The 13311-nt window shown below is 52.7% G+C and overlaps 1 protein-coding gene and 1 long non-coding RNA gene across 2 annotated transcripts in view; one reads left to right on the forward strand and one right to left on the reverse strand.

Annotated features, from left to right (window-relative positions):
* The first annotated feature begins 50 nt into the window (after positions 1-50).
* LOC139037473 (uncharacterized) lies at positions 51-6085 on the forward strand. Its single transcript, XR_011490323.1, has 2 exons — positions 51-3905; positions 4560-6085. It is a non-coding gene; the product is annotated as an uncharacterized lncRNA (long non-coding RNA).
* Positions 6024-13311, reverse strand: part of CEP104 (centrosomal protein 104) — a 41536-nt gene continuing 34248 nt past the window's right edge. The window contains exons 17-22 of the mRNA XM_070474186.1: positions 13059-13125; positions 11939-12047; positions 10311-10449; positions 10087-10154; positions 7923-8013; positions 6024-7042 (exon numbers count right to left, since the gene is read on the reverse strand). Of these exons, the coding sequence (XP_070330287.1) occupies positions 6927-7042; positions 7923-8013; positions 10087-10154; positions 10311-10449; positions 11939-12047; positions 13059-13125 (590 nt within the window). The 3' untranslated portion in view covers positions 6024-6926. The remainder of the gene's footprint in view (positions 7043-7922; positions 8014-10086; positions 10155-10310; positions 10450-11938; positions 12048-13058; positions 13126-13311) is intronic.

Here is a 13311-nt window from a genome sequence, read left to right on the forward strand (position 1 = left end):
GGGTGGGGGAGTTGATACCTTCAGCGCCTTGGACCGGGTTCTCGCTGTGGGCGTGGGATTTTGGAGCGTCGAGCCGCCGGTCGAGCCCTCCCACCCGAGAGGCTGTCGGGAAGCAGCGGGGACGATCGAGTCCCTAAGAAAGATCGGAGAGCGAATCTGCGGACGCGTCGGCCTCACGGCCCGGAGGAGGTGCCGGGGGACGTCGTGACTCCCCGGGCTAAAGGCCTTCTACAGGGCGAAGGGGGAGGAGATGAGTGACTTTTAGGGGAGATGAACGGACCTTAGAATGACAGACGGGCGGGAGGACCGTGTAACACCGGCTATGTTGTCCTTCCTAATCCCACGGGCGTCTCGGACGACTGAGTTCCTTTGGGAGGCTGTGTTTAGGCAAGAAGGGGAGTTCAGACAAGGCTCTCCCTGCATCGACTGATTTTCAGGGACACACAGCTCAGAATAGCCAACGTACCGAGGTACACGTTTCCGGGTGGCATAGTCCGCCACCCTTCAAACTCTTCCAAGTTCATCTCGGTTGTTTCCCATCTGTTGGCTCCCTTTCCCTGCCCTGTGGCCATAATCACCTCCGTGCGTGCCTACTCAGTCGTGTCTGACTCTGCAACCCCATGGACTGTAGCCCGTCAGGCTCCTCTGTCCGTGGCATTCTCCAGGCAAGAACAGTGCAGTGGGTTGCCATTTTCTCCTCCAGGGGATCTTCGCGACCCAAGGATGGAACCCGCGTCTCCAACTTCTCCTGCATTGGCAGGTGGGTTCTTTACCTGGGAAGCCCTATAAAGCCCCAGCCGTCCTGTAATCAGAGTTGAGATGACTTTGCCTTGTCGCAATCGTCAAATAAGTCTTCTTTGCTGTTTTTAACAAGCATGTTGTGCACTTTTTTTCTTTATAGGTTAGTGGTTTGTGTATTGGAGTCACCAGGATATTACAAATGAATGATGCCCCAGCCTCTTGTCTGGAGATGCTGGCCTAGCAGTCTGGGCTGCAGCTCGGGTGTGGGGATTTACACGCTCCACAGGCATTTCTGTTGGGCAGGCAAGTTTGTGAGGCTGCTTGGGAGCAGACAGTTTCCCTGTGTTAGGATCCACCGGCGGGAAGTGTTTGGAGGAGCGGGTGAGAGGAATAGTGCTGAGGTCGACTGTACTATTCTCTGCTCCTGTTTTTGTTAACCCCTCACCCCAGCAGAATTGCCAGTTTCATTTTGTTTTGAAATTTCTGAACATTGTATTGAAGGGTGATGGACTTCCAGAGAAGTGTGCACACAGTGTAAGTGGATTTAGTCCAGACCGAACACATCCTTGAAGCCATCATGAAGCTCAAGAAAACAGTGATCACCAGTCCTTACAAAACCCCCTTGTACCCTGACACTGTAGTTTTGCTGCTTTTTTTGCGCTTCCTGTATATGGTGCAGGGCCAGGCCTAGGTCTGCGGGAGTCATCTGTGTGTGGGTAACACTTGTGCATTGTCTGCTGTCTGATGTTTCAGTATGTTTGAATGAGTGCGTGTGTGCTCAGTCATATCTGACTCTGAACCCCATAGACTGTAGCCCGCCAGCCTCCTCTGTCCATGGGGATTTTCCAGGCTAGAATACTGGAGTGGGTTGTCATTTCCTCCTCCAGGGGATCTTCAGGACACAGGGATTGGCATCTTCTTCACTGGCAGGCACGTTCTTTACCATGGTGCCACCTGGGAAGTCTTGTGAATATACCATGTTTATTTCTAGTAGAGCCTTTGTGCTGCGCTGATTTCACCCTTGTCACCCTGTGACCCCACACAGGAAAGACACGTTTTTGTCTTGGTCACTGTTGTGACCAGTTCCATCTGTGAAGGACAGGCAGTGACTGTCCCAAGGTCAGGAGAGGTGAGGGTAGGCCCCTAAGATCTCATGCACCCTTGCACTTCCCTCCGCATGCTGCTGCAGCCACACCCAGAAGAGCTTTCAGTCTCCTCAGTGATTTCTTGGAAGACTACATACATACTTAGTATCAGTGGCTTTCAGTTCCTGGGGCCTGCATGTCCTCTTGCCTGCTTAGTTTCCTGGAGTAGGTTTCTGGGCAGCTGTGCGACAGCTTGTGCTAACACATGCCACCTTGATAGGCAATGCGGGTAGTAACAGTTGTATGGGAGCTGACACTGGACACCACCAACCACCATCACCAGGAGGGAGGAGAGTCCCTTGTGAGACAAGCTGAAAGCAGATGGCCATGTGGAGAACATGTGCTGAGCTGCACATGGCGGCATGAGTGACAGATCACGGAAGGACGGTTCCATGTGCGCAGCTTAAACGTGTCAGACTCAGGATTCCATCATGAAGGGATCCACGCCTTTGTGGTGAGTCCATGAAGACAGCCGAGGTGGATCCTGGGGATGGTGCGAGCAGACCCCAGCGCTATGGCTGCTCCTTCCCCAGCCTGGCCCAACTGCTGGGTTGGCCTGTGGGGGCAGTCAGTCCATCCAGACCCCTCTCCATCCCCTTCCCTACCTGAGTCCTGGTTCCATCACTGTCCATACCCTGGTTCCCATCCATGTCCCTGCCCTGGTTGAGGCTGAGGGCTGGAGGCCCTGGGTGCCAGCCTCGCTTGCCTCCTGCCTCTGGCCCAGCCTTAGGATCCCCAAATTTGGTGAACAGCACTCCCAAGCGTTGTCTCCTTACCCCCGGGGGAAGGAAGATCTTGATCCAGAACCCTCGCAGTGGTGCCAGCGGTCACCCCACAGCGTCAGATGGGATGCTGCTCCCCTCCGTTTCCAGGACTGGTCCCCGGACACCAGGAGGCACTAATAGTGAAGGCATGGCCAGATGACTGGTGCAGAGGTGGCCGTGGGCCACTCCTGGGGAGCCCTCAACCTTAAGGATAAGGGTCGTGAAAGGGGGCCATGGGGATGAGCCAGACCCAGGCTGCCTGCTCACAAGACCACCCCTTTCAGAATCTGACTCTGCTCACCACTTGCCCTGTGGAATACCTCTTGATGGGGAGGGGCCTGCACACTGCCCCTGCACTTGAGTGCTCAGACTTGGGTGGGGCTGGGGTAGGGGCTGTGGTGTCCTTCATCCTAAAGCTGGGTGGTGGGGAGGCTTGCTCCTGCCCCACTGGGAGGCATCCCCAGGTGCCTTGGGCCAGAAGGAAGCCTGGAGCAATTTCAAGGCCATTTGGGCAGGTGGATGGCCCCACGCCTTCAGTCTCCCCCATCCCCGCCATGGGTTCAGCACCTTCCCCACCTGAGCTGAAGGAGTGGAGGCTGCCTAGGTGGATCTGCTGTGTAGATGGGGTAGGTGTGCATGGGGATAGGTGGCCTTGTTAGCACCTTCCTCTCAGCTGCATTCCAGGCGGGAACGGAGGCAGAGACAAGCAAATCTGGAATCTACTACCTGTAACCTGTGCCTGCACCCCTGTTCCAGGGTGCACAGAATGCAGGGCATAGCGCTGACGTCTGGGTGAGGGTTTGGGCACTGAGCCGGTCTCCCTGCCTACAGTGGAGGTGAGAACAGCTGCCCTGCAGGTCCTCAGAGGGTTCCAGAACACCCACGCGGGGGCACAGGACCTGCACAGAATTGCTCCCAACGCAGCAGCTCAGGAGGTCACTGCCTTAAGCCTTGACCCCAGACCCAGGAGCCGCAACCCCTACCCAGGGCTTCCCTGCTCCCGGTGGTGGCAGCAGTGGGGGAGGGATGGGTGCAGGCCCCAGGGCTCCCAAGACTCAGGGTGCATGATGCTCTGCAGGCTCTTGTTTTTAGTGCTGATCTGGTTTTTAAGAGCAGATGAGAAATGGCACAGATGAACACCTGAGAGCAGGTGGAACCACTCTCCCAGAGTTCACACCAGCTCCCCCTCCCTCCTGTTCGGTCACCCCACAGCGTCAGATGGGATGCTGCTCCTCTTCCACATGTGGCTCAGCAGGTAAAGAATCCGCCTGCAATGCAGGAGACTTGGGTTAAATTCCTGGGTCAAGAATATCCCCTGGAGGAAGGCATGGCAACCCACTCCTGTATTCTTGCCTGGAGAATCCCCATGGACAGAGGAACCTGGTGGGCTACACTCCATAGAGTAACAAAGAGTTGGACACGGGTGCACATATACATAAACTTGAAATTTAGGGGCATTACACTTTAAACAGCAAAAATTGGTTCTTACCTGCGTAGGCAGGCTGTGTGGAAGGCTTCTAGCCTTATATGTGTGTGTGTGTGTATACATACATACATACATACATACATACATACATATATATATATGGAAAAAACTAACTTCAAAATGGAAACAGTCAAAGTCAAAACTAGTAAAAGCTTAAAACCAGTCTACAGCAGAGAAAATACTGTTTTATTTACTTGAAAAGCAAAATAGCCTTGCTGGCTGGTAAAAATCCCCTCTTTCAAAAGGAATAAAAAAATACAGGAAGAGATTAAGAGGTATGAACCTCTGATGGGAGCACAACTGGGGTGTTTATAAAATGTTCTCTTTATCCTGTAGGATAAAATTGGTCACTATTTCTAATTTATGTGCAGCTTAAAATCTTTTAGCTTCTTCAGCAGTAAACCCACAAATAACTCATTTCAGGAACTAGACTCCCTCCTGGCAGCTTAGCGCCCCCCGCCCCTTGCCCAGCGAACCTCGGCGACTCAGTGGCACCTCGGGGCTGCATCATGCCTGCATGCTTACAGAAGATGTAAACTTAACTATAAGCTTTTCAAGTATAGTCTTAAAAGGGACAGAGCATTTAGTAATCTTTTTATTATATTCACATGCTCAGGGTGAATGCACCCCTAAGCCCTGAAACAACAACAAAAATATATTACTTAGATGTTTTATAATTTTGGTACCGGAAATAAAGACAAATAGAAAACTATGTCAAAACATTAAAAAGTTGCAAATTTTCATTAAAAGTATTTACATTTGTATTCTAATGCCAAATTTATAGATAATTCTTTTAAATTAGATAGAATACTCTGAAATATGAAAATAATAAAATAAATATTGTTAAATAGCCACAACATATTCATGAATGAAATTTCAGTTATTAATTACTGTTCCAAGTTTAGATATTTATGAATGGCCAAGACAGCTTACAGTTCCTTTTTACTTTTTTATCCTTTATTCTTGGTTCCTTAATGGCATATAACTCTGTAAACTTTTTAAATGGCCACTGATCACTGCCAGGAATCATTTGAACATAAACACATGATTCTTCTGTAATCAGCAAGATCGACCTGTTTTAAATGCAATTAATTTTGTCAATCACTAAAAATTAAGTATTTTTATAAACATCTTTACATTACAATATATAGAAAACATTACATGTATGTTTCTTACAAGTTTTGATTGGCAAGAAAAGGATAGTTTCTTGGTTAACTTTTCTCGTTCTATTTAAAGGAGTGTTTTATGTGTACTTTAGCAATGGGTTAGAAGGTCATGGCAACACCTTTTTGAACCAGGAAGAATCATTTTATAATTACCTTGGCATCCATACTCTATCTAGTTAAGTTTTACGTTATTTCTCCCCCCATAGTTTTAAATTTTTAAATAGAGGATATTTTTGAAGGTAATTCTCTTTGTCAGTCAGCCACATGAGACAGTATCAGTTCACCAGAGACTGACTTGTACAGGTTCACTGTCACTAACTTACCCAGGGAGTACCTTGCTCAAATAGCTATTAGTTTTTTTTTTTTTATTATATATTTTGTTATTTTACATGGTTTGGAATTAAAATTTCTTACATTAACTGTGCAGTACAAACTCCATCAGTTCCGTAGGTTTCTCATGGGCATTCTAGAAGCCTGCCTATCACACACTCAGGAGGAAAGCGTACCCCTGGGCACACGGCCGGGCAGGGAGGTAGGGTACCTTCTTTGGGTCTCTAGTGGTCTGGGCACCTGGGGACCATAGGACTGGACACGAAGATGGCCTTTCCAAGCAGGCTTTGGACAAACACTGGCTTTCCATACAGCTACCTGGCTCTGAAGCAGAGCAAGCCACTTCCACAGGCTGAGGGAGTTGGGTTGGTTGGGGGCTGGTGAGGAGAGGTTTGGTTTCATCATTTTACTTGGCTTTTATTAAAGTATGGTATAATGTGTTGGAGAAAAGAACATACAGTTCCAGTTTCCACAGATCCCAGTGGGTCAGGGTGATGGGCTGGGCAGAGGCTCGGAGGCTCCTCTGAAAGTTACATGGGGTGGGGGTCGCTCCATCTGCCCCAGGGGCTTGAGGAAGGGCCTTGACTGGCACACCTGCTCAGGTGCATGCAGGAGCATCAGGGAACGTCTCATATATTTCTAGGGGTCCATGCATGTAAAGAACCTGAAGCCGCCTGAGGAAGGGCCAGCTGTGCAGCCATCAGCATTACCCTCCGATCCCCTTGGGGTGGGGGCCTGCATGGGGGTGGTGGTGTCAGGTGGGCAGCGCTCAGAGCACTGGCAGGTGAGAACTGAGGGGGCTGGGCAGCGACCCTCCTTCTCCACCTTGACCTTACTTGAGGCTGCTGCGGACATGCAGGCTCTGCAGGCCGATGGCGCCCCGACCTTGAGGGGAGGAGTCACAGCCGGGGAGGAGGGGCTCAGGGTGACTGGCAGGCACCAGCCCACCTTGTCCCCCACGCTGAGAGAGACCCACGGGCAAGAGGTTTAGAGGGAGCGAGGACTTAATGGAAATCACTCCCAGCAAATGTGGAGAGGTCGCTCTGCACGAGCCTGCCCAGTGCCGCTCTTTCGGCAGAACCGTCTCTCTCTGTGATCCTGGGCCGGGAGGGCAGAGACCCAACCGTGGAGCCACAGGGAGACAGGGCCGCACTTGGGACGGGCGCAGCCAGGAGCCCGGGGCAGCAGGGGCGGAGCGGGGGTCGGCACGCCCAGGGATGCTCTGAGGAGACACGGCCACGTCATGGGAGGGGCGTGGCCCTTCTGGAGGCGGGGAGGTGGGTGCTGTATCGGGTCACCGCTTCGTGTACGTCCTGCTGGAGCTTTTACTCAGGCCCCCCTTCGGGGTGGGGATCTTGCTTCCCACCTTGGATCCTGAGGTCCCTGCCCTGGTGGCGGCTGGGCCTTTACCTGCAGTGGACATGCAGACACACAGCACAGGGGACACATGTGAGCCAGGGTGCAGACCAGTGACGGTGTGAGTGGCAGGTGTCACCGGGCACTGGGAGGAGGGGCCGAGTATGAGGGCCCTGGATGCACCTACCAGGGGGTCGGCACCGCACACGGTGGTCACCCAGCTCACAGGCGGCCGGGCCACCCACGAGGATGCATGTGTGACAGCAGAAGAGGAGGAAAAAAGAGCCAGAGGAGAAGCCTGACGCATGTTCGGAAGGAAGAACCAAGCCATACACCTCATTTTCAACTTCAAAAACGGCTCCCAAGTGAAAAACCAGAAGCCACGTGGCCAGGGCCCTGCTTCCTGGCTGAGAGGCTGAGGCGGCTCCCCCTGCGTCCGCGGTCCTCACTCAGTGGGGGGTGGGGGAGGCACAGCATCGCATCAGCCATACAGCCACCCCGCCTGGCACCCCACCCTGACTGAGACGGTTCCTCATGTTCTCACTGTTCACGTGCCCCCAAAATAAGAGCCCGGTATCCAATACTCTCTGAGGTCAAGAAAAACCTTCTAATGAAAAATACTAACTTTTCTGTAGGGCATTCTAAATCTGACATAAAGTAGCCAAAACTGATTTGGAATCAGGTCGTGGCGCCATCTGTGGCCTGCTACTACAGCTCCTGTTTCTGGACACTGGTGTGGGTGGTCTGGAGGGACACCAAGACTTGAGTGTGCCTGTGAACACCGCGGTTTGGGTTGTCAACTCCCTGAGCACCACCATGGAGCCTGGGGGAAGCAGGGTTACACGGAGGGCCTTCAGCCAGAGCCGGTACTGCAACATGATGACCCTGCCTGCCAGGGACCCAGGGACGGGGCCAAGACCGCGCGGACACTTACCTGGTGGCAGCATGGGCGTCTTGTGCAGCACGTGCGTCCGGCGCAGGTTCATGGTGCAGCCGGCGGGGCCCATGAGATGAGCCTTCCACGCCTGAAATGAGACGCATGCAGTGTGGCAACCAGGCCACCAGAGGGGCCACCAAGATGACCAAGCCAGAGGCAGTTACTACGCATGGCAGCCTCAGGGGGTTCCCGAGCTTTGTGTGTGTCCTGCCTTGAGCCCCTGAGGACAGTGATCCCAGAGCACCTGTGGCGTGTTAGCTTATGAGACATCAGCCCACACATCACATGCCTCCCGACTCCTGCACAGCTGACTGAGCACCATGTGCTGAGGCCGCTGTCACACGTGTGTGATGATGCAGGGGGGCAGGGGCCAAGGGAGGCCCTGCCAGCAAGGAAGCAGGGACCTCAGTCCTACAACCAGTAAGAAAAGGGTGCTGCCAGTGCCTGCAACAGGCCAGGGAGCGTCTCCTCCCCCAGTCGGGCCCACAGATGACAGCGTGGCCTGGCCGACACTGGAAGTGCAGCGCTTTGAGACCTTGAGCAGAGGACCCAGCCAGGCCATGCCTGAACTTCTGACCCGCAGAAACCATGACAGAATAACAGGTGTTCAAGCTTCTTGGTGGGTGGAGACTGGTTAAGAAAATATAGAAGAAACAGAGGGAAAAGGAGCATAGCCTACTGGTGCCTCACCACGTGGCCTGAGGCACCATGTGGCCTGAGGCTGTCCCCTCCAGGCTGGAGCTGGGGTGGGGGCAGGGGCAGGAGGGGCAGAGGCCACTGCAGATGCCAGCACTGCTCAGAGCAGGGGGTCAGCTGGTCTCCACAAGGAGGGGGCTGGTCACATATGACAGTGACAGTGCAAGGTGATGACAACTAAGCACAGAGGCACCTAACCTCTAAAACTGAACAGGGACAGAGAAAAAGTGTACACATTTGAGAGCTACATTTAAGGAAAAAATTAAGATAAGCCATTAAAAAACCCTTGTCCTGTAAGAGGAGGAATAGGGAGCAGGGGCAGGTTGGCAGCTTCTGCCTGGTCTTCTCTGAATCGGCCTTATTTTACAGACTTCAGAGCCATCTAAATACCTTACATAATTGCAGAACTTGATTTTGAAAACTGCCAGGACCTGAACATAAACAGACAATGAGGCTGAACTGTTACCAGCCGGCGGTAGAGCAAGTGTAGCGACCCCAGCGCCCTGAAGCAGACGCCGGAGCCCCCATCTCCAGGGGGACGAGAGGGACGAGAGGAGCTGGGATGGCCAGCAACATTGCCCTGCCCGTAACGCCCGGGGACCCTGGGGCCAAGAAGAGCCCACTGTGTGATGGTCTGATGGGCATCTCTGGGGGCTTTGGGAACTGATTCTCGGGAGGATGGAGACTCTGTCCTGAGACCCATGGGGTTAAAGCAACCCCTGCAGCTCAGATTCTGAATCAGCAATGTCAGTGTGAACTTTACATGGATTTATCTCGATGTTTTCCTGGCTCTGTCTGCAGAGAGGCCCAGAACGGTACTGGTCCACAAGCACAGAGCACCCAAGGGGGTCATGGAATGTCATTTCCAGTGAAAGGAACCAGGAAGGGACAGTTCGGTCGGAGCCAGGAGGTTCTGCGTCCCCAGGGCCCACTCACACTGCCAGGCGCCCAGCTACAGAGGCCCCACTGGCCAGAGGCTGGCTCATCCACACACCACTAAGCACTGTGATGCCCACAGCTGAACATACCACATAGCCTAAAGCTGTGGGTTCACAATGATGCTAAGATCCAGACAAACAAATAAGCTACCGCCAGAAGATGCTGGGCACACAGCTAGTTATTATGAAAACTAGCTGACAATGGAAAGGGAAGGAACTAAGCCTTCACGTACCTTGCACACACAGCCAGACCCACGGCCGGGAGGGCAGAGCCGCCTCCCTGAGAGCTCACAGATGTTCTGGGGTTGGGGGCGTGGCACAGAAACCTGGAGACAGAGCTCCAGAACCACCTCTTCCTGACACCCTGTCTCTATGCTGGCCCAGCACCATAGCAGCCTCAACACTGACCCTCGAGGTGCCTGGTCGCCATCCCCACTTCAGCCCCTCCCCCAGTCCTAATCCCACATCAGCCCCCTCTCCCACACCAGTCCTTGCCCCACGTCAGCCCCCTCCCTGCCACCCCTCACCTCTTCTCCGGGGCTGAAGTTCTCATGGCACAGAGGACACCGGTTTGCCAGCTTCTCTGACTTGGCAGCTGAATGGTTTGAAAGAGACAAGGATTTCTGGTCACTCCTGCGGGTTGTGGCTGGGGCACCAGCAGCACTGGCAGACACGGGACCTGACCCCCAGCCCCGCAGCTGGGCCCCAGAGGATGACACAGTTTGGGGTCTTGAGGTCCGCAGGCACTCACGGTTACAGTCTCTGGTTTTGACGTGTCTGGGCAGCTCCTCCTTTGAAATAGCCTCGCTGCAGCGGTAACACCTTCCAAAGCTGTCCTTCCGGTCACACTCAGTCAGCAGGTGCTCTGTCAGGCTGGAAATCTCCACCACCTGCAGACAGAGAGGACACAGCATGGGGCTGAGCGCAGGGTGGTGCTGTCCCGGCATTTGCACGGGCGCTGCTTCCTGGGGTAGACGCCTGACTGTCACATCCATGGTCATTTAGGATACTTTGCTGAAGACCCCCTCGCTGCCCCTGTGCTTGTCATGTGACGCCAGGAGCATCTAGAGGCCATGGCTGGGGGGGGAGGGAACGTGAGGGTTCACCCCACAACCCTAACCCTAACCTGAACCTGAAGAGCTCAGAGGCTCTACGTGAGGCCTGGGGTTCCATCCTGGCTCCCAGCCATTTCTAAGAATACGCTGGAAACAGAGGAAGAGTCCCTCACACCACTGGGACACCTTTGCCAGGAGCAGCTGTTATGCACCCGAGAGCTTCACCCCACAGATTGGCACACTGCCCAGGAGAGAGGAGCTCTCAGAGTGGGATCTGTCCTCTGTGCTCCCCTCTGCAGCCTGGAGAGCCCTGAGGACAGACAGGGGAGGGGTTCTCTCCTGCTTCTCCTCCTCTGTCTGAGCAGGGTTGGCTCCATCCCAGGAGATGAACATCGGGGGTGGGGGAAGCCTGCCTGAATAGGATGTGAAAAGCATTAGCCCTGAAAGGGACCAACAGGGAGGACAACATTAAAACAAAAAGCTATTGCACATCAATGAAAATGCTGGACACAGCGGGCACTGCACATTTAAGTATGTCAGGGATGATTACACATCAGTGATGACGAGCCAGCCAATTCAAAAGCCGGGCGCGACACCGGAAGTGCTTTGCAAAGAGGGGAGCAGCAGGCCAACAGGGGACGTGGCTCCCCGTTTCATCAGGAAAGCAAGACGGGGCACACGGCGGGTAGCATGGCTCTGCAGGAGGGCTCACTGGACGTGGGCCCACTCCGTAACCCCACGAGGTGTGCACCCAGAAAGGTGCATCCACACGCACAGAAGATATACACAAGAGTGGCTACAGCAACGCTCTTCCTCACAGTCTCAACCCCACCACACGCAGGAGAAAGGACGGGTAAATTGTACATTCAGACAGTGGAATGCCGTAAACAAACCCCAAACCCAGCATAGGAGTCCACTTCTATAAAACTGAACAAGTAAGAAGCAGGAATGAGGACAGTGAGGAGAGGAGGGTGGGGTCCGTGGAGTAGGTATCCTGGTGGTGATTAAACTGAGGTTTCTGCTGCTGCTGCTAAGTCGCTTCAGTCATGTCCAACTCTGTGTGACCTCATAGACACGGCAGCCCACCAGGCTCCCCCGTCCTTGGTATTCTCCAGGCAAGAATACGGAGTGGGTTGCCATTTTCTTCTCCAACTGAGGTGTCTACTGTGTGCTAATTCAGGAGCTGTAATACCTATAGCTTGTATACACTTATACGTGTGTTACATTTTAAAAAGAAAAATCAATCCCAACTAAACAGGGTGATTTACATTCAGTGATTTTCCCCACAGCTTTCCTCTGAAACACTAAGGCCCCTGAGCCTGACCTGTCTGCAGTGCTCGCATCTCGTCAGCATGAGGCAGTGCTTCCAGTAATGGAGGTCCAGGCCTTCTTCGGTGAAGGACTCGTTCCTCTCCCCGCAAAAAATACATAAACTGAAACAAGACAGAATGGTCAGAAGTGAGGCCCAGGTTTAGGTTGGCCGTCCCCATTCTGCCGGCTCGCAAGAGCTTCGTGATCTCCAGACCGCAGCCAGTAGTCACGGTTATGGTCCCGAGTGGGCTGCAGCTGGACCTGGAGGCAGGGCCACACCTCACCAGAGGGTCCTCAGGGAGGGCTGGATGGCTCCCTATTACAGACGTCAGAAAAGTCTTCACCATGTGGGTGTCTGAGATAAACCAGCTTAGGATCCCTTTGAATTTTGTCAATGTCATCAAGTAGAAAGGATATTTTAAGTCACAAAAGTAGACTCTGTGTGTGTGCACGCTCAGTAGTGTTTGACTCTGCGACCCCGTGGACTGTAGCCTGCCAGGCTCCTGTCCACAGGATTCTCCAGGCAAGAATACTGGAGTGGCTTGCCATTTCCTATTCCAGGGGATCTTCCTGACCCTGGGGTTGAACCTGCATCTCCTCCATGGCAGGCAAGTTCCTCACCACTGCGCCACCAGGGAAGTCCTGAGTAGACCAAGACCTTTTCCTTAAATTCCTTGTAGATTTGTCTTGGCCACTGCACAGGAGAAAGCATTTTGCTACTGTAAAATTGAGCCTGACTATACTCAATACCCTGTGATAAACCATAATAGAACAGAATTTGAAAAAGAATGTATATACATGCATAACTGAGTCACTGTACTGTACAACAGAAATTCATATATTGTAAATCAATAGTACTTCCATAAAACATCAAAAAATTTTTTTGAGTATGTAATAGACCTTTTGACAAATAGGCTGCTCACTTCTGTCAGGGAAGAGAGAGAAGCTTATCCTGACCAGAGCTGATGCTGCCTGCTTTGGAGGGCCCTTTCCAAGCTTCTGAAGTCACTGAAAAGAGCCAATCGGTTCACGGGACCCTAATGAGCCAGGGAGAGTATTATCTGTCTCACAGTGTTTTCATGTGGTTGGTCCCTCTAACCACCCCACAGTGGGTTAGAGGTGGCTCTACTCACTTGTCTAAATAGTGGTTATCTGGAATTTCTGGAGCATTTGGTGGGGCTGCTTTCCTTTCTTGGGTGTCTAAAGAAATTAGAAAAAGATTTAAGTAATTTTTTGTAGAAAACTACTTTCACAGTTTTAGTAACCAGCTGGATATGAAATTCAGTTTAAAAGTACAAGTTAGTAACCGGCAATGTTTTACACTTGGCTCTGCAGCGTCTGAGATGAAGACGTTTGCTGAATACACAGAGGTGGTTTCCATGCAGG

The sequence above is a fragment of the Odocoileus virginianus genome, chromosome 11 (genome assembly GCF_023699985.2).
Source record: "Odocoileus virginianus isolate 20LAN1187 ecotype Illinois chromosome 11, Ovbor_1.2, whole genome shotgun sequence".
Lineage (NCBI taxonomy): Eukaryota > Metazoa > Chordata > Mammalia > Artiodactyla > Cervidae > Odocoileus > Odocoileus virginianus.